The following is a 22,131-nucleotide window of genomic DNA, read 5'->3' on the forward strand; positions in this document are numbered from 1 at the left end:
CACATTTACCGTGCAGACCTGCCAGTGGTATCAATCTTCTCATCTAATTATCTGCAAGAGGACAAGGATGCACATTTCTCAAAATGTGGAGCTTTTCCTTTAAATATTGCCTGAGACGGGGATGTGTCGCCCTCCCGCTGGCCAACGGTTATCATGTGTGCTGTTGTTGGCTTGCTGTCCGTTATTTTGTAAAACAAAGAGAGGGCTCATTACCTTTTTGTAGAATGCTGTTAAATAATATGTTAAAACTCACAACAAAGGAAACTGTCGACATGCTGTTCTCTATTTAGTCCTTGACAATTATTCAAATGGGTTTTCTTCCACACGGTTTCTTCTTTGTGTCGTCGCGTTGTGATATGCACATGGACGGCATATTAATGACATGCTTGCCTTTAGTCACCGAGAGACTTCACATTTGCCTTTCTAGAGACGTAGACGTCCGCATCATGACGGCTTTCTAAACCGATGGTACCTGTAGAGCAGGCGATTTATAATGTGTGTAAGAATAAGGTCTTTTCTTCCCCTTTTTATATTCTCAATTCATCTTAGACGTGAACGTAAAACTGATCAAACCAATGAATGAATTGGAAGGTTGTACTGAACTTAGTTTTTTTTTTTAATTTATATATCTATATGGCTGCCAAGTAGACTCTTTAAAGGAGAATTCTGGTCATCTCCAACATCTATCTATGTTGTTTGTAAAAGTGGAGTTGTTGTCAGCAGAGAGAAAAATGAAACCAATCGGTGCGGTCTACAACGTGTTCTCCTCCTGCTAGACTTAGCACCCTACAGGCTTAAACAGGGCCCGTTTTAAATGTGTTTTTGACCCCTGAACAGGTTCAAAATGTCATCAAAAGTGCCTACCCATGGGATTCCTTCTGAGGAAACACAGTGAATCTGACTGCTAGGCTTGTGAAAGAAATGTATGAAAGTTGTGTTCATTTAGCTGTGTTGAGGGACGTCTACAAACTACAACACTGAAGAGATACAAACATATTTTCTAAAATAAGCATATGCTTATTTTTATTTTACGTAAGTGTTGTGGTCCAACTAGCAGGAGACAAGTTATAATTGAGGTAATTTTGGAGACACTACCTTATTTAATCATTAAATAGATAGCCTACATATTTTTGTTTTGATCTCTTTTCTGTGTTGTAGTTTGTAGACGGTCCCTAAGCGCATTTCTTTAACATCTACTGCAGTCAGATTCACTGTGTTCACTTGGAAGGAATCACTTCACATGGGCAGGCACTTTTAATGACATTTTGAACCTGTTTAGAGGCTGAAAACAGGTTATAAACTTGCCGTTGGGTGCTAACTCTAGCAGGAGGATAACTCGGTGTAGGCAGCACATTGTAAATGTGGAGTGCTTTTAGAGAGAAAAACTAAACCAAACAACAGAGATACATGTTGGAATGGACCGGAATTCTCCCTTTAAGGCTGTTTTTGTTGGTTGTGTCTCATCGTAGTGTCCACAGCTTAGAACACAAAGCTGGTGCATACCTCAGTGCTGATGATTTGACATGGCCTGTCTTCTGGCAGTGGGCTTTTATTTAGGGACAGGGACCCCTGGTGATGCCTCTTCTCTTCTTGTAGTTATGTACATACAACTTGACCGTAATGTAAGACTGGTTGTTACATAATTGCTGCATTTTCTCCATAATATGTCGTCTTCCTTTTGAGCAGACTTGAAAAACACAAATTTCTTATACGTCCTCTCCCCCCGTCCGTTTGTTTCCTTGTGGGTTTTTCATATGACGGGGACATTTTTCTTCTTCTTTGAGAGATTCAGAAACCCCAGTAATTATTAGTTAATCTTGTGGAGGGAAGACCGTTAACTTGTCTGCAGTCTTTGAGGAAAATGTGCTGTGACGACACGTTTTGACTGAAAGGAATAGCTTCACGTTTTGTCTCTTACACTTCCGACAAAGCCCAGATCTTGTTTTTTGTCGCTCGTTGTTGCTCCCCCCCCCCCCCCCCCCCCCCCCCCCCGTCGCCGCTTCTCATCGTCAGTAGTTTCAGATGTTTTCTTTCTTTTACTCCGTTTATCTCTGTTGTGCTGGATTTGTTCAATCATGCCTCAAAGAGAGTAGATTGGGTCTGCCTCACTTTAACCACTTTTTTTGTTTTACATTCCAAACTGCAGGAATATTAGGTTATCGCCAAAGAAATAATTTTGCCTTTTTTTTTTTTCTCTCCGCCTGTAAAGAATTCCAAAGGGGATAAATCCAACTTCACCTTCTTCTTCTTCTTCTTCCACTTTATTTTCTGATTCCTTACTGTAAATACATTTATGTAGCTATATAATTTTGTGCTCACATGGGGCATTTTGTATGTGATATTCATATTAGGCATAATGGAGGTTAGACATTTAGTTAATTCATTCTTCCAGTAGACTTTGTGTCCTCCTTCTCAAGACAACCTTTCTGAGACAACTGTTTACTCAAGTGCCTTTTCTTGTCTCCCACTGATTCATTGACATCCCCTCCAAGTATGGACCAAAGACATCGACCGTCCCCAACACCCCCTCCTCTCTTTCTCCCCACTCACTGAATTGCACACTTTTTATTTACTATGAATAAACAGTTTGCAATACTGACTGTGTGTGTGTTTTATAACTCTACTCTGATGTAATGGAGGTTAGAATGAGGTTTTACACTGTAAATACATACAGCTGCAGTAATTTATCAACATTTCTAGCTTATGTGCTGGTCACTTTTAGTTTTAATTGTTATATTAAATGAAGTAACGAGAATAAACTAGAACAATCTGAACTGTTGAAACGGCCAGCAGAGGGTATTGTTACTCTTAAGAAAATGGTTTTAATGAGGAAGGTTGGGTGGAGGACCTCATCAATCAGCAGTGGTGAAAACCATTCATATCCTTCTCATAACAACACAACAATGTTATACATGTTTTACATATTTGTTAATACAGATGCATGAGCAGCATTTTGCAGTTGTAGCTGCTCCACGTGAAGCTAGTCTCTGCACTTTAAACTACATTAGTGTGGCAGTGTAGTCCAATGGCTTATGTAAAATCTTCATCTGAAAAGTATAGATGTGAAGTAAATGTAATTTATATAAAAAGTGTATATATTTTTTAAAGTATCCTAAAATAAAAACCCTAGTAAACCACCAGAAAACTACTTAAGTAATATAAAGTACTAGTTACTCTCCATTCCAGCTTATGTTGTTATCCTAACCAGTACCCTGACTACAGAACATTGCAATGAGACAACCAGTAATGAGAATTATTTGTAATGCCTTGTCAGACATTCATATACACTGTTTCTTCCAACAGGTGGGCTTCATGAGAGGGTGTTAAATATTCAATCGTTGGTTTTACAACATTAAAATGAGTAGCCTTATGTATAATAATCCTTTGGGTTGTTTTCAGAAGAGGCTAGTTTTGTAATCAGAAGACGGGAGCAGCTGTTTACATAGCAGGTTCACCATGTTAGTGTGGGAAATTCCGGTCTATTAAGCGTGCCCTGCCACACAAAACCGTAATTGATGCTGTAATAGCCAGGCTCTCATTGGCTAGCTGTTAGCCAATCAGAGTCAAGCAGCTTAGCTCTTTGAATATTAATGAGAACTGGCACAAATGGAGCAGAGTGTTCCTGCAGGCTGTCTATAGTCCATGGTAGAACTTTAGATATTACAAGGTAATGTGCCACACAAAACCATTTTCCTTTCTTTCTTTTTTTTTTTTAACATGTTAGGTTCATGTGTATTTATGTTGTGAAAATGAACTACTACCTCCTGTCAGCTCTAGCCACAAAAAATGAGGTCAAGAGTCCATAGTAGAACTTCAAACATTACGACAAAAGTAATGAAACATGTATGACAGGGCACCTTTAAAAAGTTACATGTCAACATCTTACCTCCGTTATACTGTCCAAAGGACCAACACTGTTCCCCAGACCATGTTGCCCTGCCCCCCCTCCGGGAAGTCAGCTTAGCAAAGAGTGGAAGAAAACAACCACTTAAGAGACAAATCACCCTAAAATCAAAACTACATAGGTCTGCCTATGGAAGTAGGTGTGTGTTTCTTTGCAAATGTTTCACTGCTGTAAGGTTGGTTCACTGCAACCTGTCACCATACAGAGAAGGTCAAAGATATTACATTGAAGGGACATCTGACATTTTTGATGCAAAAAATTCATTAAAGATGCAAAAGTGTTGAAGGGGAAGTTTTATTCACAAGAACGACTGGAAACGGAAAGCACGTCGAGTCAAACAGAAACAGGAGGGGAATCGACGCTGGAGATCCAAATTATTCTGGATCCACTGATGTTAGAAAAATAATGATACGTACTTTTTCTCTGATTATTATGAAAACTGTTTGCATAACAATACCATATTATACTGATCACTCTAAACAAGAGAACCAATGAGATAAACTCCCATCCACTTTGTGGAAGTAAGCAGCTGTTAAGAGCTTCCAGTTGGCAATTTTCAGTATTAAATATGCATTACTGGATTCTATAACTTATAATCATCTAATGAAAAGACCGATACTCCTGTTTTTTTTTTTAATTTAATGTACTTATGTTTACATGTACTCCATTACAAGTAAAAATCTCCAAATCCTACTTGTACAAAAGGGGCAGACATTTATTATTTAAAATATTAAAAGTAGTAAAAAAAGTGTCTCCTGGGATGGATGTATTTTTATATATTACATTACTGTTAATACGGTTGCATGAGCAGAATTTTGCAGTTGGTTAGTCGGGACCAGTGCAAAATTACTTAATGTTAACTTAAAAAGATAAGACACATTTTCTCGTCATTCACAGTCCAACTCACTGCATGTATGCCATTTGAAAATCATCATGGCGCCTACAGTTAAAGAAATGTCACCCTTTGTGTTTTCAATGGGAATGACCCTAATCTGCCAGTAAACCTTTCAGGAAAATCAAAAGGCACATTTGCAACCGAGCGTTCAAAATGTTACACATTTCTCAGAAAGCTTGGAAGCAGACAACACTAAATGCATTGTTAAATATGAATAGACTTCATAGAAAGACCATGTTATAAACATAACACATATTTCCCACTTCCTGGTATTAAACACAAGGTATCTTCTGGTGCTCATGATACATTTCATTTATTTATTTACATGTAAATCTTTTTTTTTTTTTTATATATAAAAAGCTCCAAAATGATAACATCCCTTTTTCTGGAAACCTTTCCTGGACAAAAAGTGAAATTTTGACTTGACTAAAACGGTATAGGCACCGTGCCGAAGTGGACTGTACAGGGAACAAAGACCTCCATCATACTCTTCACACAAAGCAAATGCAAATAAGTACACAACATGGCACTAACTGAACTAGCAGGTGTCAGCTAACGCTGTTGAGTGGGAAGGTGTCACGGTGCGGCTCACAGCCCCATCACAGAGGGAAACACAGCAGCACCTGTTGAAGGAAGGAGAGTGCTTTCAATCCACTCTTGACTCAGTTTCCCATGAAGCCCTCTACTCTGAAGTCAACACATCATTAGGCTCCGCCCACATGTAATTCAATGTTACGTCGTACTTTTTGGGCTACCTTGACCATCTCCTGTGTCCGAGTCCGGGACTTTCCAGTCCATCTGGCGGCCTTTTTCGTACAGTCCCTTCAGGACCTTCCTCACTTCGTCGTTCCCCCCTCCGCGACTCAGCTCCAGGTACTTCCTGTAGAGCTGCAGGGCGGTGCGTGCGTCTTCTATGCTGTCGTGGGTTTCCCCCTGGATGCTGAGGTCTGGAAGCCACACGGACAAACAGACACTTAGGAACCCCTAGTCATGATTCCCACAGCTGCATCGCAACCATTGAGCACCAGTTTACAATGCGGATAATTGAAATTATCTAAATTACTCACTTCTTTCTATTAAACACAATATATCTTCGAGACATTTGAGATTTGCACAACTGCAAGTCAACTGCAATTGACCAACTATCCGTCCACAGATACATCATATAATCAATTAATCATTTGGAAGCAGACATGAAGTTGTGTGTGCTTTATTGTTTTCTCCCTAAAAGTGCAATCACAGATGTCTTTGGCCACTTGGAGGCAGCAGAAACAAGCGTTTCAAGGGGAACTTGTTAGCGTAGTTGCTTATTTCCACATCCAGCAGACAAAGAGAAAAATCAGCATCTATTTGGAGTCATTATGTCTGTCCAGCTGATAAATGTTAGTCCAACATTTACTCTTTTCCGCCCTCGTTTTTGTGTCTCTACCAACTCCAGAGGTCTGTCTCTTTAGCTGCTAAATGCTCCATTACATGGCCACCAGCTAGTTAGACACTTTCCACTGAGAACAAGTGCCTTCTGCAGATGACAACGACCAGTGGTGAGATATGAAAAAGAAACAGAACTACAATGTGCTGGCCGGAAAGCTCAACAATGAACTGTAGAGTTGAAGTTACTGCAGACAGGGGATAATTCTCTGTAGATTTGTCACTGCGAGCGACCCCTTTCATGCAGTCCTGTGAGCTGATATATTGCTTATAGCCGCCTTACTTACCTAGAAAGTACCAGGCCAGAAATCTCAGAGAAATCATCCTCTTGCGGGGTAAATGGAACAGGTAGACCGTGTCGACGACTTGGTCCTTTAGAACCTGAAAAACGGCCAAGAAACAGACTTACGTCACCTGTGTTCCCCTTCCAGTGGTTTTAATTATGCACTGCCATGCACTACACAGTAAACTTCCAAGACAAATCTAACGTACCAGTAAATTAATAACCCGAAAGTCCTTCTGTAGACCGTGACCAACAAAGCGGACTCCCGTGTCGATGAGGAAGCGCAGCTTTAGGTAAGTGGACTTCAGTGTGGTCAAATGCTTCGAAGAAATCTTGGCATCCAGGTCTCCTGGCTTGATGCCAGAATATTGGGTCAAATAGTCCACGACCTGGGGGAACAGACATTCAGAAGGGTCAGGTGTCCACACATGTTGAACTTTTTTTTTTTTTTTTAAATAGGATTAAGTTTAGAAAAACACTACTCTCTCTTCTTCAGGGTTAATGTTTCAAAACTAATGAATACAGACTTTTCTATCAAGTGGGCAGAAAGTCCTCTTCAGACCGAGGCCGCCCAATGTGGGGCCCGTGCTCCCTTTGTTTTGGCCCGGCATGGCATTTGACATGCTTGTGCTTAATCTCGTTTTATTTTGAAAGTGCTGTAATATCCTAACCGTAATGATTACAAAACGTCCATTTTGTGCAGCTAAAATGTATTTAATCTGAGTTTCACACCAATGTACTGTAGAGCGCAGTGATGGTTATTTCTATATTGAAAATGGTATCTACAAAGATTTACGGTATTCTTTCTTTTTTTGGGGGCTATTTAGGTCTTTATTTTCACAGGACAGAATGAAATTTAAGCAAAGGGCGAAGCACAAGAAAAGATCAGGAAATGTTTCAGTAATGCTTACTGCAAATACAAGAAAACACAGTTCAACATCTCTGCTTATAAATGTTTTTAACACGGACAAAAGAACGCGGTTTGATGACAGTGAAGGCAACATGATAGGGGTAGTGATGGGGGAAAAGGTGTCAGTCAGGGGTATCCTGTTTCACTCAGCACTCCCTTTAATGTGTTCTGTGTTTGATGAGTTCTGGTTTGTGTTATGTGTTGTGTTTACCTGCTCCTGAGTGGAGATGTAGTCATCGATGAAGGGCACCCCCTCGTTGGGCCCCTGGCCCCTCACACAGGTGATCCTGGCCACAGACATCTGGCTGGGCTTGATGGTCGACTTGGTGCCGTCACTGCGAAGCTCTGCCTCTTCCTGCAAACATCCACATCATAGGCCGGCTTTATTGGGTGCTGTTACGTGAAGTTTAAGGCTTACCAATAACAAAAACTGTATTATAACAAGCATAAACACACTGTTAATGAATGCCTGACCATAGATTTTAAAACCATTTTACTCTAAACAGAGCTTAACAATAACGCATTATTCACATTGAGGTGATTCGAGTTATACTATCATTTTGTTTTTTTCATAATATTCAGGCCAGTGCAATATGAGTTTGTCCATGTTTCTTTGCCTGAAAGAGAAGAGTTATGTTTTTTTAGTTCGGTTATGAAAGACTTTAAGACTCTAGGTCACCTCCTGACAGGTTTAATTTGCCGAACACAAACAAAGAAAAGAATAACTCGGTAAACAGACCTCAGTAATAAAAGGTGGTGTCTGTGATTCTGGACAAAGATTGTGGATATTTAAACTGAACTCCCAAACAGACAGGCCGCCCCCCGTCATGCCTCCTTCAGAACGTTAGTGTGTGCCAGACTGACCCTCCCTCTCCCTTCCTCTCTCTTTACACCTCCATGGCCGTCCCCCCCGTCCTGATCACCAGCACTAACACAACAGTGTTGTGTGGCTTGGTCTGAGATGCACATTTACAGAGCCAGGGCTGTGTATGTATCAGCAAAAATATATCACTATTTCACGGTATTGCAAGTACAACTTTAAAGTGTATCATTTTGAAATGCCCGGGTAAGAAAAATGTATGGTTTTCATCCATCGAACACAATATACTTTATTTTTAAACACACTGCACACTGGCAGCGACAGGGATTTCTAACTTTGACAGCACATCAAAAAACACCTGTATGACAGGAAATGTTTGAAAGATATATATTTTTTTCCATGCATTCCTCTCCCTCGTCAAAACCTAATGCCTATATTAGCCACAATCCAACTGAGTCTGAGATTTGGGCGTGTTATGCTAGCAGCAGCTATTGTAGCTTTGAGACAGTAGCCTGCAACAGAGGTGAGATCACTTACGATTTATTTAAATTTTCAAACTTTTAGTATTCAGCGCAAATTTATCAGACTACGCACAGCTCCCTGTGGAGCCACAAGAGGCTTTTAACAACTTTCTTTCTACATACGCAGTAATAGTCCCTAATTAACACCTGTAAACACACGTTGATGCTAGTTCTCCTTTAAGATGGGGAGTTAGGGATTGAGAGGAGAGGTCCTTTGAAAGAGCGATGAAATATTTCATTCCAACTACAACTGAACTACCTCTAGAAGTCTGACTATGTTGGTTTCTACTGAATGTCAAGATGCAGCGTCTTTCAATACAGTTCAAATAAGCAAGCCATGCTTCCAAAATATGAGCAGGAGTAGGGGAGGAATCTGATTACTGACGGCTGTGTGTATACTCGCCATCACAGTAAGTTACGAAACTTGTAAACATGTTTTCTGATGACCTGAATTCTCTGGGTAACCTGGTTTTTTGAGTGCATGTGAACATCCTGTGTGAGTCGGAGTGCGGTAAACACACAGTGGCATTATAATCCAGACTCACCTGGTTGAGCGTGACAAACTCAGCGTCCAGCCCCACCAAGTCGTTGGCCTGCGGCATCTCGTTGACCATGAGGGGGATGAAAGTGGCGTGACTCTTCCGCTGCTTCCGGGCCAACGAGGCCTCCGTCAGCAGCACGCTGGCGTCTATGGGATTTTTAACTGAGACAAACAGCAAAGCATGAGCGGGTACATTAATGAATGCCAACCTACAAGTAAAAATCTCCAGATGTAATGTCCTAAATCTCACTGCGGAGGTCGTATTTGGTGTGGTAGTTCCTCTTGGCGTAATACAGAATGCCGGGCACTTTCCAGTTCACATCGAACTGAGCAGCTTCGGTCTTTGAGAGAAAAAAAAAAAAAAAACATCTTTAAAAAGGACTCCAAACGTGACCTTTGATTTGCATTAATTAAATCAAACATTTACCTTGTCAATTGGCTCAATTAAGAAATCATTGAAAAGGTACCACTGCTGATGCGTGACTCCCTGAAACAGACAAACATGTTAAAGTCTGATGTGACCCAGCATAAAACATTAACTACACTTTGGCTCAACTTCCCAGAAGCGAGACTCTCTCAGACTGCATTTTCCAATGAAAGCTCACCTCCTTTCTTTGATGGTAGGTCTCTCCCACCTTGATGTGGGCAACCAAGTTCCCACCTGTGCGAGCGTCCAGGATATGAGGCACCGTGACCACCAGGTCATAAACAGAGGCCCCCTCCTCCTCTTCAGCAGCACTTAACTGATTGGAGACAGTGTTAACGAGTCGTTAGTTGCATGTAAATCTTAACTCACGTAAATAAAAATGAAAAAAAAAGAACCAAAATCTGTGTTTTGCTCCAGCGCTCCCTTGCCCACCTCCTCTCCTTCGGGCCAGCTGCTGATCTCCAGTCCCTGACTTTTGCTGATGGACATCTTGAGAGTCGGAGGGATCCAGACGTGTCGCAGATCCTCCGCCCGAGTGTTGAAGGTGATGCCCTCCATGCTGCCCATGTCCTCCCCGCTACAAGGACGCACAGTTTTTGTGTGATACGTTATTGCAGAGAACAAGTTGCTAGATAGAAAATTGATTAGAAACTTTATTATCTACAAATTGTTTAAATCTATTTTTGCCAGACGTGATAGATCCAGCTTTTTTTGGATTTGATGGTCTTCTTTCTTTTAAAGATTGTTTGGCTCTTGTTTGGACAAAACAAGATAGTTAAAGGGAAATTACAATAGGGCTTTTTCTTTACTGTTTTCAAATGTTTTATTGACTGAACAAGTCATTAGTTAATCAAAAACCTTAATCCACCATAGAAATAATCAATGATGCAATCCTATTTATTTGATATTATAAAGGGGATCTTACTCCAAGCACCACTCAGTGGGCATGGGGGGTGGGGGCTCTTTGGGTTTTGCAGGTTCCTGCGCCTCTTTCTGCATCGCCTTATTGAAGGCGTACTGTGAAGAAAAAAGAAAAAAAATCATGTAATTCATTGTCAATCAATGCTTTTTGTTGACGTTCAAAGTATTTACAAGAAAAACGAGACGTTTATTTTTTTACAGTGTGTTCTGGGGACAGGCAGCTAGCAGATAGTGAGATGTTTTTTTTACAGTGTGTTCTTGGGACAAGCAGCTAGCAGATAGTGAGGAGATGTTTTTTACAGTGTGTTCAGGGGACAGGCAGCTAGCAAATAGTGTGGAGATGTTTTTTACAGTGTGTTCTGGGGACAGGCAGCTAGCAGATAGTAAGGAGATGTTCTTTGTGTGTTCTGGGGACAGGCAGCTAGCAGATAGTGTGGAGATGTTTTTTACAGTGTGTTCTGGGGACAAGCAGCTAGCAGATAGTGTGGAGATGTTTTTTACAGTGTGTTCTGGGCACAGACAGCTAGCATAAAGTGAGGAGATGTTTTTTACAGTGTGTTCTGGGGAAAGGCAGCTAGCAGACAGTGAGGAGATGTTTTTTACAGTGTGTTCTGGGGAAAGGCAGCTAGCAGATAGTGTGGAGATGTTTTTTTACAGTTTGTTCTGGGGACAGGCAGCTAGCAGACAGTGAGGAGATGTTTTTGAAAGTGTATTCTGGGGAGAGACATCTTGTTGATGTTTGGTGTATGTGACAAAAAATGTTGTAGCCTAAGACACGCGTGACATTGTTTAGAACACCTTTAATCTTAAAAGTACGTTTGAAACGTGCAAGGATGGAAATAAATTCATTTACCTCCGCCTGAACCTTCCAGAATTCAGCCTCTTTAGCACTGTTCACCTCACAGTTGATGACCAGAACATCTGGGAGACATCGGATGTTGCGTGTTTGTACCTACAGTAGCACACAGAAACACTGTGAACAGGGTGGAAATCAGACTGTCAGATGTACGGTCTGTCAATAGGAGCTGCTGATGGGTGTGAGCGGGATCTGGAACTCACTGTGGGTTGATACTTCTCACAGTTTTCACACCACGCCTGAGTGCTCTGCTCCAGACAGATGCTTTTTTTCAAGATCTCAGCAAAGTCGTATTCCTTTACAGTTTTTTCTGAAGAGTCAAAGAGAAATTAATTTATTGTCTTTTATCTGCCCCAGGTTCCCTACACACTAGTGTCTCAGGGCAAGACAGCTACACATCTATATATGCCCAGCAGTATGAAGAGTACCTTGAGAGTTCTGTTCAGGGTAATGCATGGTGAAAAGCAGCGTGAGGGAGGAGCGGACCGTCTCCTTGCCACAGCGACACAGGCTGCTGTTTTCGACTTCGCATCCAAACAGTTTACCGATGGCGGACTCCCCAGAGGAACCCAGAGAACTGGATAATCAACCCAATACAAACAAATTACATCCAGCCTTAACTTGATTGTATTGAATGGTGAGACCCTCGGGCCCGGAATTCTTTCAGACTGGACGTGCTTTTTATTTGACTGCTCTGACCTGCTGCTGGCTCCCCTGTAGGCCTGTGGGCCCTCCTGTTCCTGTGTCTCCTGGTGGAGCTGGGTGAGGATAAAGCGGTTCCAGCTTTGGATTAAGCGGCCAAGTCTGGCCTTCCCCGTTTGCTCATCTGAGTCTGCGAGGATTAGACCCAGCGCTGAGGCTTCTGGAATGGTACGAAACGCTCGGAGGAAGTTACTGGCCTTGAGAGGAGGAAATAGAAGAGGTTGGATTGGGAAATCTACATGGGAGACAATGTGCAGTTGCAACACAATGTGGATTAAGGAACAAACTCCTGTTATTTTAGAGAAACAATAACTGATATCTACCTGACATGGATCTCCTCGTGATAAATCCAACATGTGAAAGAGGAAGCCAAGCTCACAGGCCAAGCAAAACTCCTTCTGGCACAAATGATTCTGCACAAGACACCGGATTGGCTCCAGGAAATATAATACCTAACGTGCCAACACAGAAACAGGAGCAAAAACAACTCTGCATGGGTGAAAAAAAAAAACAGTCTTTATTTAATATCACTAAAACCCTTCCTTGGTTCTTACCTGGATCATGCAGTTGCAGTAGGCGTTGGGGATGTGAGGCTCCAGGCCAGCAAACAAGGTTCTGTTGTAATGTTTGAAGTCAAAGTCCTCCAGTCCAAGTTTGGAGTATTTAATTGTGACCTGATGCCGCAAAAAGATCAAGCAATACTTTTCATTTTTATACAAATCAACAATAAAAAAATTAAAAACAGCTAAACACCATAATGGAATGCATCCAACCTTTCTGTACTTTTTGGGCACCATGTAGAGATGTGGCTCTTCATCACGCCCAATTGGTGATTCAGGGACCTGGTTGTAACTATCAAAATCGAGCTCCACATCTTTAACTTTGTAAGGAACCTGAAACCAACACAGAAAACAGAGCTTAGATCGAAATCTATGTACAAACATGACAATGAACACAGCTAATTAGTTTGTTTTCCAAATCTGAGTATAGTGGAAATAACACAACTAAGGCTGTTAACGAAATATTTTAGCTTGTTTACGTGTGTTGCGGCTGTAAGCAGTCCAAAAGAGTGCTGCCGCTAGGGACTTAACACAGTGATGCACACATGTGACGCGCTCATGATTGTATTGCAATTATTTTATTTTTATTTTTCTTCCATATGTACAAAAAAGCCCTGCTGTTACCCAATGTAATTGTTAACAGGGGCGGCTGTGGCTCAGTGGTAGAGCGGTTGCCTGCAAATCGGAAGGTTGGTGGTTCGATCCCTTGCCCTGCAGTCCCATGTCAAAGTGTCCTTGGGCAAGACACTGAACCCCGAGATGCGCTTCGGATTGTGAATGTGTGTGAGTGTATATCTGATGAGCAGGTGGCACCTTGTACGGCAGCCTCGGCCAAAGTGTATGAATGTGTGTGAATGGTGAATGTATCCTGTATGATGTAACAGCGCTTTGAGTAGTCGTTAAGACTAGAAAAAAAAAAACATTTAACTGGTGAGTAGAAATAATGGCGTAATGCTGTGCGTTGTGCGGTCAACAAAAGTGTTCGCTCCCAGCTTCACCCTCTCAAAGCCCAAAGAACCCAGGTGCACAGGTGAAGCAAACAAATATTTCCCTTCTGCTCAAACAGTCATGAAAATGCCCACCACCTACAATATTATCGCATAACACAATAAACCATAAACAACCATAATGTGCTTAAACATTTCATGTTTTTTGACGGCTTCCACGAGAACAAAAGGCTGATGTGAAGTCATGTAAGATCTACATCGACATGCCTGGTTCCGCGGGCGTGTGCGAGGATTTGCTGCGTAACCAATGAAGCCAACAGTTTTCATTGTGCGCAGGATTTCTGGGTCCACGGGGGGAGCTCGTCTGTTGGTAAGAAAGGCGTTTTTAGAGGCAAAACTTTAATAAATGAGAGCAGTTGAAAAATGAACAGACAGGGGACACTCGCCACTACCCAAATACTGTAGGTGATACACTCAGATGCCAGTTTATTAGGTACACCTAGGTTTAACGTATGCAGTCTAAGCAAAAGCTACATGTACATCAATAAGGGAAGACTAATATTAGAAAAACCTAGCAGATAAAATTTATTACAGGATTGTGATACCTAATAAACCGGCAACTGAGTGCGGCTACCTTTGAAGGCTCTCAAAAGTGAATAAGCTTCCTGTGATTGTGCCGTTACATATTAACTAATCTCCCTGGCATGGGAACGTGTTTGTTCTTCAATGAGTTTCCCCTGAGCAATGAGACCCTTTTTACGCTGAAAATGTCTGAATTATTTTATTCAAATGTGGGCCATTGCTTTTATGAAATCTGGACAGCAAAAATAACTCCTTTTTTTTTTTTTTAAATACTGGTTGTATACCAATTAAATCGGTTATATAAAAATGTGATGTGTCTCAGTCTGGCCCTCAACTTGTTTCAAATTGTTCCATTTGTGACTCACATCATGACAACGCCAAACACTGACATGATACAAAAGAATTATTTAGTCACAGCTGCAGAAAAGAGAAATGAATAAGTTCCACGCTGTGACTAAACATTTTCATGGTATATGCAGGGAGATCATACATCTGATTTTGGTTTGATGTTAGCATGTCAACTTTCACCACAAGCTAAAAGAAAAAGCTGGCGATGTTCTGTATTACTGCTGTGCTCGGCAAATCCCAGGAAGAGACTAAAACCAACAATGCCTTCGTCTGTCTCTCAATACTTTCCAACTTCCCTATCTTGTCTATTGCACTCAGTCCCAAGCCCGTTGGTTCCTAGAACATAAATATGTAAATATGATTTCACGTTTAATAAAGGCTGAATAATTTCCTAAAACAGTATTAATACTAATTAATAAAATTATTTGCTGGGAACAACGTGTGGCTGCAGATTTGGTGCACTGGTGATTGTTTCCAGCAGCAGGATGGTGTATTTAAAGTTGATTTGAGATTAACTATAGTGCCCTGAATTATATTAAAAAGGGACATTTCAACTAGTGCACAGTTTGGCTTACTAGTGTGTTTTTTTTAAAGTGTGTGGACAATTATGGAGCTCTAAGATGCAGAAGAATAACTTTGATAATCTCTGGATACAATAGAGATTACATATTAGTGTTGTTGCTTTTATTTAGTGTTTCTAATTACCGGTAATACAAAACCAGCTGAGGTAAAGACAGAGTATACTCCTACCTGGGGCTGGGTGTAGCCCCTGCAATGGACCATTCCGACAACAGCTGCTCTGTGCTGGTCAGTGGCATGGGGATAAGCGAGAGGGGCAGCAGGTCATGGTTCCAGTCCAACTGAGGCAGCGTGTCCACAAGGCAAGGCAGAGCAAACTCTGTCTCCCGTGAGTAGTCATTAAATGAAACCTCTGGAGCATCCGACCACAGGTGCACACATCCCCCAGAGTCCCCGAAGGCCAAGGCTTGTTTGCTGGACGACACATCAAAACTCATGAGCAGCTGGCCCACAGTGTTGACGTGAAAAATGTCCGCCATGTTGGCGAGTCCAGTGGGCTCACAGAACTGGCACTGACCTGGACGAATGAACAGGAGGTGGAACATTACTTCCAAGCTGCATTCAAGATTCCTTTTATTGTCATACAGAAAAACACAGAAATGTAAAGCGTGAACAAAATTAGGAGTCTTTTTAAAAACACAAATGAAAACAGCGTAATAAATAGCGCTCTATGAATATTTTTCAAAAACTGAATCAATAATTTCCCAAAAAATATTTCTCCGTACAACCATGTGATGTATTGCACTTGTAAATGAATGAATAGTATTGCAATTTGCATAAAGCACAGTTTAGTGTGGTTGTGTGTCAGTATTCAAGAAACATTTTCACTCAATTATCTGTTACCAAGGTGGCAACGGTAACTAAATACTGGTACATATAGCCTGGACAATCATTTGCAAGTACCACTTTTCAGGAAACACTTCCATTGTTGTTAATAGGTATTAGAGTGTGATGCAAAAATACTAAAATGACGATGTTATTATAAAATTAAGCATGTGTCACATTTATTGACCAAACTCTCCAAGAGAAGCAAGTCTACAAAGACACTGACTACAGCACTTGCATGGAGGTAACCCCCACTTTGCCCGGCTGATACCTGTCTGGGAGATGATTGCCAGGCGTGACGTGTAGGTCGGAATGAAGCGCAAGAAGACGGGATCCACATGCACCTGAAGAGGCGTTACAGCTCGCATCATACGGAGGTCATACACCATAAGGAATCGGTCGCACGCCAACCCATTCATTCCTCGGCTGGAGAACCCGCACGCAGCCAGAAGGTTTCCATGAACGTCGAAGTCGGACAGGCTGCCAGAGAACGCATCGAACTCATGCTCCGTCTTGAAGCTACGCAAGTCCCGAAGGGTTATCTGTTTTTAAACACAGGGAGAACGTGAGTGCTCTGTAAACCAAAATGAAAATCTTTCCCAAACTCGTTCATCAACTCGTCCTTACCTTGCCAGAGGTGTGTCCACAGAAAAAGAAACGGCCGGTTTGACGCATTATAGCCACTCCAGGTACATCAACAGTGAACTGTCAAGTGCGTGTGACAAGAACGTAAACAGTTAATCACTTGCTTTTACGTATATTAGTCTTATATTAAATGGCAAATTATGTCATTTTGCCTTGAGATGAGTTGTGGATGTTGATGAACTTTATCCCAATCTCTCACCTTTTGAGTTTCTTGAACGGTATTCAAGTCAAATTCAACCGCATAGTTTTGTAATCCACCTATGAGCAAGGTGTTGTTATCAGTCATGAGAAGACTGTGCATATCAGCTCCCTCCTCCATCCTGGAAGGCACGCATACAAGTTTACGGCTGCAGTGTGTCTAAAATCAATCTCAATCAAAGAACAAGAACATTTGTTCCAGTCAATACTTTGTGACACTTACGGGTAATCAAACATAACAAGGCCGCCGCGAGTGTGGCATTTAAGGTTACACTTGGAAAGGAACAGGACGCCTGTTTCCAAACTCTGAATGTGTCTGATGTCATCTGCTGCATGTGCTTGGAAAGAGGAGTGGCGGCCCATTGTAGGTCCGAAGAATGAGGTTACGTGACCCTAAAGAGAATGATTGAAGGAATAAGTATTTGTGCATCTTAATTAAGCAGCCTGCATGTTTTAGAAAGTCTATATTCCAGAATCGAATCATAATCTTACTCTGTGGTTTCCCATCCAGAGCATTTCCTCCTGGAGATCAAAATGGGTTGCAGTGACTGGGATGCCGACTTCTGAAACTGCACTGTGTAGCTCTGAGAACATTCCCTCCATGAGGTGCACAGGCTCGGGGACTGTTACAGCAAGGCCCTCTGGGTCAAGCTCCACACCCTGCAGTAAACTGGGGTTAAGGTGGGGGTCCATGGAGGGCTCCATCCCCGTGTCCAGAGTCCCGTGAAGGCTGGGTGGGTACTCACCCATCCCAGGGTCAAGACTGTCAAAGTTCATCATGGGTAGGCTACAGCTAAATCAACCTGCAGAGGAAAGAAACCTTCTATTAACAATAATACCACCCCTCGCTAATAAACTTTGTTTTCTTGATAATAAACCAAACTCAAGTATCGACCCATAAAGTTATCTTTAGGCTATCTTTAATGTTAGCTTTGGCTTGGCTAACAGTAGCCCCAGAAGCTAACCAACGATATAGTGAACTGCTTGAAAAAGCCTTCAAAGCCAAGGTTGCATTCATTCCTGGAATGCGTTAAAAAAGCTAAGCTAATGTTTTATCGCTTAGCTAGCTAGCTACAGTTGTGGCTAATTATTGGTCAGCTAGCTAGTTGCCGTTAACTGTTAGCTTATTTAGCAAACGTTAGCGTGAGGCAGACACATTTTGACAGTTGCTATCCCAAAAATGTCGACATTACTGGCGAGTGTGTGTTTCAAAAATTATGAACTATCAATGTAAAGTTTACACCGACCTCCTATTGTGATATGGTTTGCCGTAGAGGAAGCCATGCTCACTGCATTCACAACAATAACATGCACACACACTAAATTAAAAATTAAACACTTCCGGAGCAAACGGGGGTGCGTTCAAGACCCACAGTAACACATTAGTAACTGGTAACTTTTTAGTTCAAGATTTATACATAAGACATATGATCAGTTTATAGAATATAAATTGTGATAGACTAACTACCCAACAGTATACCAGGTTGTTAAAAATCAACTCAACTGTACATAAATATATCAGTAATATTCCAATATCTAACCAATGACACACCACATGAGTACTTTTGAGATTCTAAGTAGCCTACATTTTGCTGACAAAATAGTATTGACAGCCGTATTTTTACTTTTAATTGAGTACTTTGATACTGCACCATGGTATTGCTACTTTCACTCAGGTAAAATATCTGATAACTTCGTTGCAAATTTGCAGACGAGTCAATCACCAGAAAAATAACCGGTATCTACTTTAATAATTGATAAATAATTGTTAAATAATTTGATACACAAAGATGCCGAACACTCTTTTGTTTCGACTTTCTAAAAATGAGAGGATTTGTTGTTGTTTTTTCTGTTTTAAATTTTATTATACTAAATATATTTGGGGGTTTGGAATGTTGGTTGGACAAAACAAGACATTGGAAATCGATTGATTTTATTTTAAAAACTAATTGGTAGAATAATCGATAAGTTAAACTACTAGTAGTTACAGCCTAAATAAACTGAAATGATAAAAACCTTACGTAGTGTCCCTGTGTCAAATTCCTGTTTTTAAAAGAGTCGGGCCGGGGTGAAAGAGTGGTTAAAATGGGCCCACAGCATCAGTTTGCCCAGGACCCCCTACTGGATGATTCCAGTCCTGGTCTAAACAGCACAAAATACTATCTTTAGTAAAAACATCGTCCATGTACTAAAAGTCGACAAATTGAGCAGCAATGTATTGTTTTCTGTACATTTAAATTGGTAGTAGCCTAGCAGCACTATTCCACATTTACCAATGTTTGAAATGAATGAATGAATGAATCAATGGGAAAGATTAAGGAAGCACAAAAATATTGTAAGCCTTCCCTTATCATTTCCTTTCCTTTCAAAAAAATAAAATTCAGTCGAAAGGTTTTTCTCTGGTAGAGCAGAGGGGCAGATCCCAGACACAGATGGAAAGTTTGTCCAATTGGTGAGGAGAATTCATCCGTTCTCACAGTATAATGTAAAGGTTAATCTCACTTCCTCGACAAGGCCATAGATGTGAAACCTGATTAGGACACATTTAGGTTAATTGGTGTGTCACACTCAACAGAATTGTCTATCACTCACACACACCCTTGTATTATATTATAAGTGTAAATCATTACAGATCATAATATTGAGTATTTGTCATTATGTAACCCCATATTGATGACTGGGGATCTGGAAATACATTAAATATGAAAAATAGAGGGATATTTAATTAAATACTAGAATAAAAAAAACCTGTTTGTAATGGCCCAGGGTAAGATTACCTTTAAGTAATACTTTAAGCGTCACCTCACCTTTTTCATTGGGGGAATGTAACTAAGTACTTCTACTCCAGTACTGTACTATAGTACAGTTTTGACGTACTTGTACTTGTCTGGAGTATTTCCATTTCATGCCACTTTATAGGCTACTTCTACTCTACTACCACAACACCTATAGTTACTTTTGACATGTTAAAAGCATGATACAATCAGATGCAGTACTACTAATCTACCCAGTAGTATACAAAGCATCTAAAATTATGAAAATGCTCTTATTCATTAGTGATAAAAACTGAAAAATATTCCATAACGCTAGTAAGCCATGCTGCATACTGAGTAACTTTTACAACTTATTTTTCCAGGACTTTTACGTGTAATAAAATATTTTTTGTAGTATTTCCATCTTTTATTTGTTTTAGTAAACCTGAGTCTACTTCTTCCATCACTGGTATTTCTCTTCCCTTTTTGTGTGACTCATAATAACATAATATGATGTAATTATTCTGAACTCACTTTTCTTCAGGGTGCGTTACATCATTATTATTATTATTATTGATTTGTACTCACCATGAACTCACCTGTGGGATGGTGGGGGGGGAAGCCCCGTGAGGTCACTAGTGTGCCACTTAAAAGTAGCAGTGATGTGACACAGGCGTCACATCACTCCCAGCAGGACACACTGACCGGCCACAGCTCACTACGATAAAGAGCGAGAGAAGAAGAAAAGAAGAAAACACACAAATGGATTCTTGTTTCGCGGCTCTTGCTGTCCTCCTCTCGCTTCTCGCGGCTGCGTCGTGCGCTCCTGCCGTGCGCTCTCTGCAGGATGCATGCGCGGATGTGCGCAGCAGCTCTCTGGAACTCAATCACATTGCCCAAATGGTATCAATAGAGGTAAGCTCTTTTATTTTATTATGAATGCAGAATACACTCAAAATATTGGAAATAACATTTTAGATTAGATTAGATTCAACTTTATTGTCATTACACATGGACAGGTACATTGCAACGAAATACAGTTTTGTATTTCCATACAAGAATGTGTTTTGTTCACTCAAGTCATGTTATGTATTTTTTTTTTACAAATATATTTATCATGTTGAAACATGTCTTTTATCTAACTATGCGATTAGAAATGAGTTGTTTTATTGTGAGTTTTTAAATGAAGTGTTGACTGAGCAGATTTTTCTAACTTGAAAATATCATTAGTGATCATTTGGCTCCACTTATTTAGGTAAATTGACTTTAAATTAGCAGTATGAACCAGCATTCATTGCTTGACATCCCTATATATCTCAATACATCTCTATATCTGTACATATATAAATAATTACTGACTAATTATATAGTTACTGAGCATTTTTGCCTCAAATCTATCTGTAAAGGCAAGAAATGGATCCAAGGATGAGACGGATTTCAACACGGCTCTGGTTTGGATGGAGGCCGGAGACATGTGTGACCCCGTGACCCTCAAACAGAAGCCTACGGTAAGCATCAAAACCAGCAACACATAAAAGAAATACCACATGAATGTCAGTATATGCCATCATATCAGTGACAGCAAGCAACAAAAACAATGAATTCTCTTCTTCCTCAGACATGTCTTGGCAAGCTACTCGACGTCCTGGTGAGATACGAGTCTGCAGTGGAGAGGGTTGCCGGATTTCAAAGCTGCTCAGCGTTTGTCGGTAAAGTGAAGCCGGCGATGCACAAGCTGCACAAAGATATGACAAAATGTGTGATGTCAAAGGCAGGGATGGATGACCAGAAGGTAAGCTCGATCACCTGAAGTTAAATGTAAAAACATAGGTGTATCAGAAGTCTGTGCGGCATTTATCAGATCAAAATTGGTAATGAAGTTGTTTTTTTCTGGTTATGCAGGAGTCCCACATCAGTAAAGAAGATACTCAGCCCATTGGCCAATGGCAAGAGGCTCTGCTGTGCCACTACACCATGGACAGGCTCTTTTCCTTCTCCATCCTCACCGCTCGAGTCTTTGCTGTTGGTGATCCGGCTCACCACACAGAAGGCTCGGCTCAAAAGTGCATGTAGAGGGTTAAATGTTTGCTGACATGCAGCTGGGATTTGTACAAGCATCCCTTCTGTGATCACATTGATCAAAGTTTCCAGTACAGCCTTCAGTTGCTGATAATAGTCTTTCCACTTTTGTTTCTCCCATGTATACATGGCATGTATTTCCAATGGAATTATTATCTAACATATTTATTCTAATCCTATTTATTGCATTTATTTATTTTTTTATTCAGAATAAAGACAATATTCATGACCAACAATATGACTTCCCGCATCATGTGTGTTATGGTTCATAAATGATGGCATCATGCTGATTATTTCTTGAATTTAAAGCATCACGATTAGCAATTCCTCCCTCAGGGGAGTTAGGAAGTTACCTGCACTTTTCTGTGAATGAATTTGCCACGCAACACCCAAACAAATATGCGGGA

The 22,131-nt window shown here is 40.8% G+C and overlaps 1 protein-coding gene and 1 long non-coding RNA gene across 3 annotated transcripts; both read right to left on the reverse strand.

Annotated features, from left to right (window-relative positions):
- Positions 1 to 485: 485 nt before the first annotated feature.
- LOC117947943 lies at positions 486 to 1,684 on the reverse strand. The gene is made up of 2 exons (XR_004657366.1): positions 1,422 to 1,684; positions 486 to 649 (listed from the first exon to the last, which is right to left on the reverse strand). It is a non-coding gene; the product is annotated as an uncharacterized LOC117947943 (long non-coding RNA).
- Positions 1,685 to 5,179: 3,495 nt separating this feature from the next.
- On the reverse strand, positions 5,180 to 18,263 carry pan2 (poly(A) specific ribonuclease subunit PAN2). Of its 2 annotated transcripts, none has more exons than XM_034877353.1 (26): positions 18,140 to 18,263; positions 17,385 to 17,695; positions 17,116 to 17,285; positions 16,894 to 17,014; positions 16,677 to 16,754; positions 16,321 to 16,591; positions 15,396 to 15,741; positions 13,983 to 14,079; positions 12,982 to 13,101; positions 12,763 to 12,882; positions 12,532 to 12,660; positions 12,206 to 12,405; positions 11,935 to 12,083; positions 11,710 to 11,816; positions 11,504 to 11,602; positions 10,655 to 10,746; positions 10,162 to 10,306; positions 9,908 to 10,045; positions 9,730 to 9,789; positions 9,553 to 9,643; positions 9,307 to 9,464; positions 7,632 to 7,775; positions 6,720 to 6,899; positions 6,515 to 6,608; positions 5,555 to 5,746; positions 5,180 to 5,422 (listed from the first exon to the last, which is right to left on the reverse strand). In XM_034877353.1, exons 2-26 carry the CDS (start codon positions 17,670 to 17,672, stop codon positions 5,388 to 5,390), a joined length of 3,624 nt encoding a protein of 1,207 aa, XP_034733244.1. In that variant the 5' UTR covers positions 17,673 to 17,695; positions 18,140 to 18,263; the 3' UTR covers positions 5,180 to 5,387. The 2 variants fall into 2 exon arrangements, with proteins under 2 accessions (XP_034733244.1, XP_034733243.1); XM_034877352.1 differs by having other exon boundaries at positions 5,543 to 5,746.
- Positions 18,264 to 22,131: the final 3,868 nt, after the last annotated feature.

The sequence above is a fragment of the Etheostoma cragini genome, chromosome 7, assembly GCF_013103735.1.
Source record: "Etheostoma cragini isolate CJK2018 chromosome 7, CSU_Ecrag_1.0, whole genome shotgun sequence".
NCBI lineage: Eukaryota > Metazoa > Chordata > Actinopteri > Perciformes > Percidae > Etheostoma > Etheostoma cragini.

What these genes read in the sequence shown, in the direction of transcription:
- pan2 (XM_034877352.1), bottom strand. Translation starts at nt 17,672, where the DNA reads ATGATGAACTTTGACAGTCTTGACCCTGGGATGGGTGAGTACCCACCC. An exon ending in GCACACGCCCGCGGAACCAG is followed by an intron (nt 13,102 to 13,982) that starts GCATGTCGATGT and finishes TGTTGGTTTCAG; the next exon opens with GTTCCTTACAAAGTTAAAGA. An exon ending in TAATTGAGCCAATTGACAAG is followed by an intron (nt 9,644 to 9,729) that starts GTAAATGTTTGA and finishes TTTCTCTCAAAG; the next exon opens with ACCGAAGCTGCTCAGTTCGA.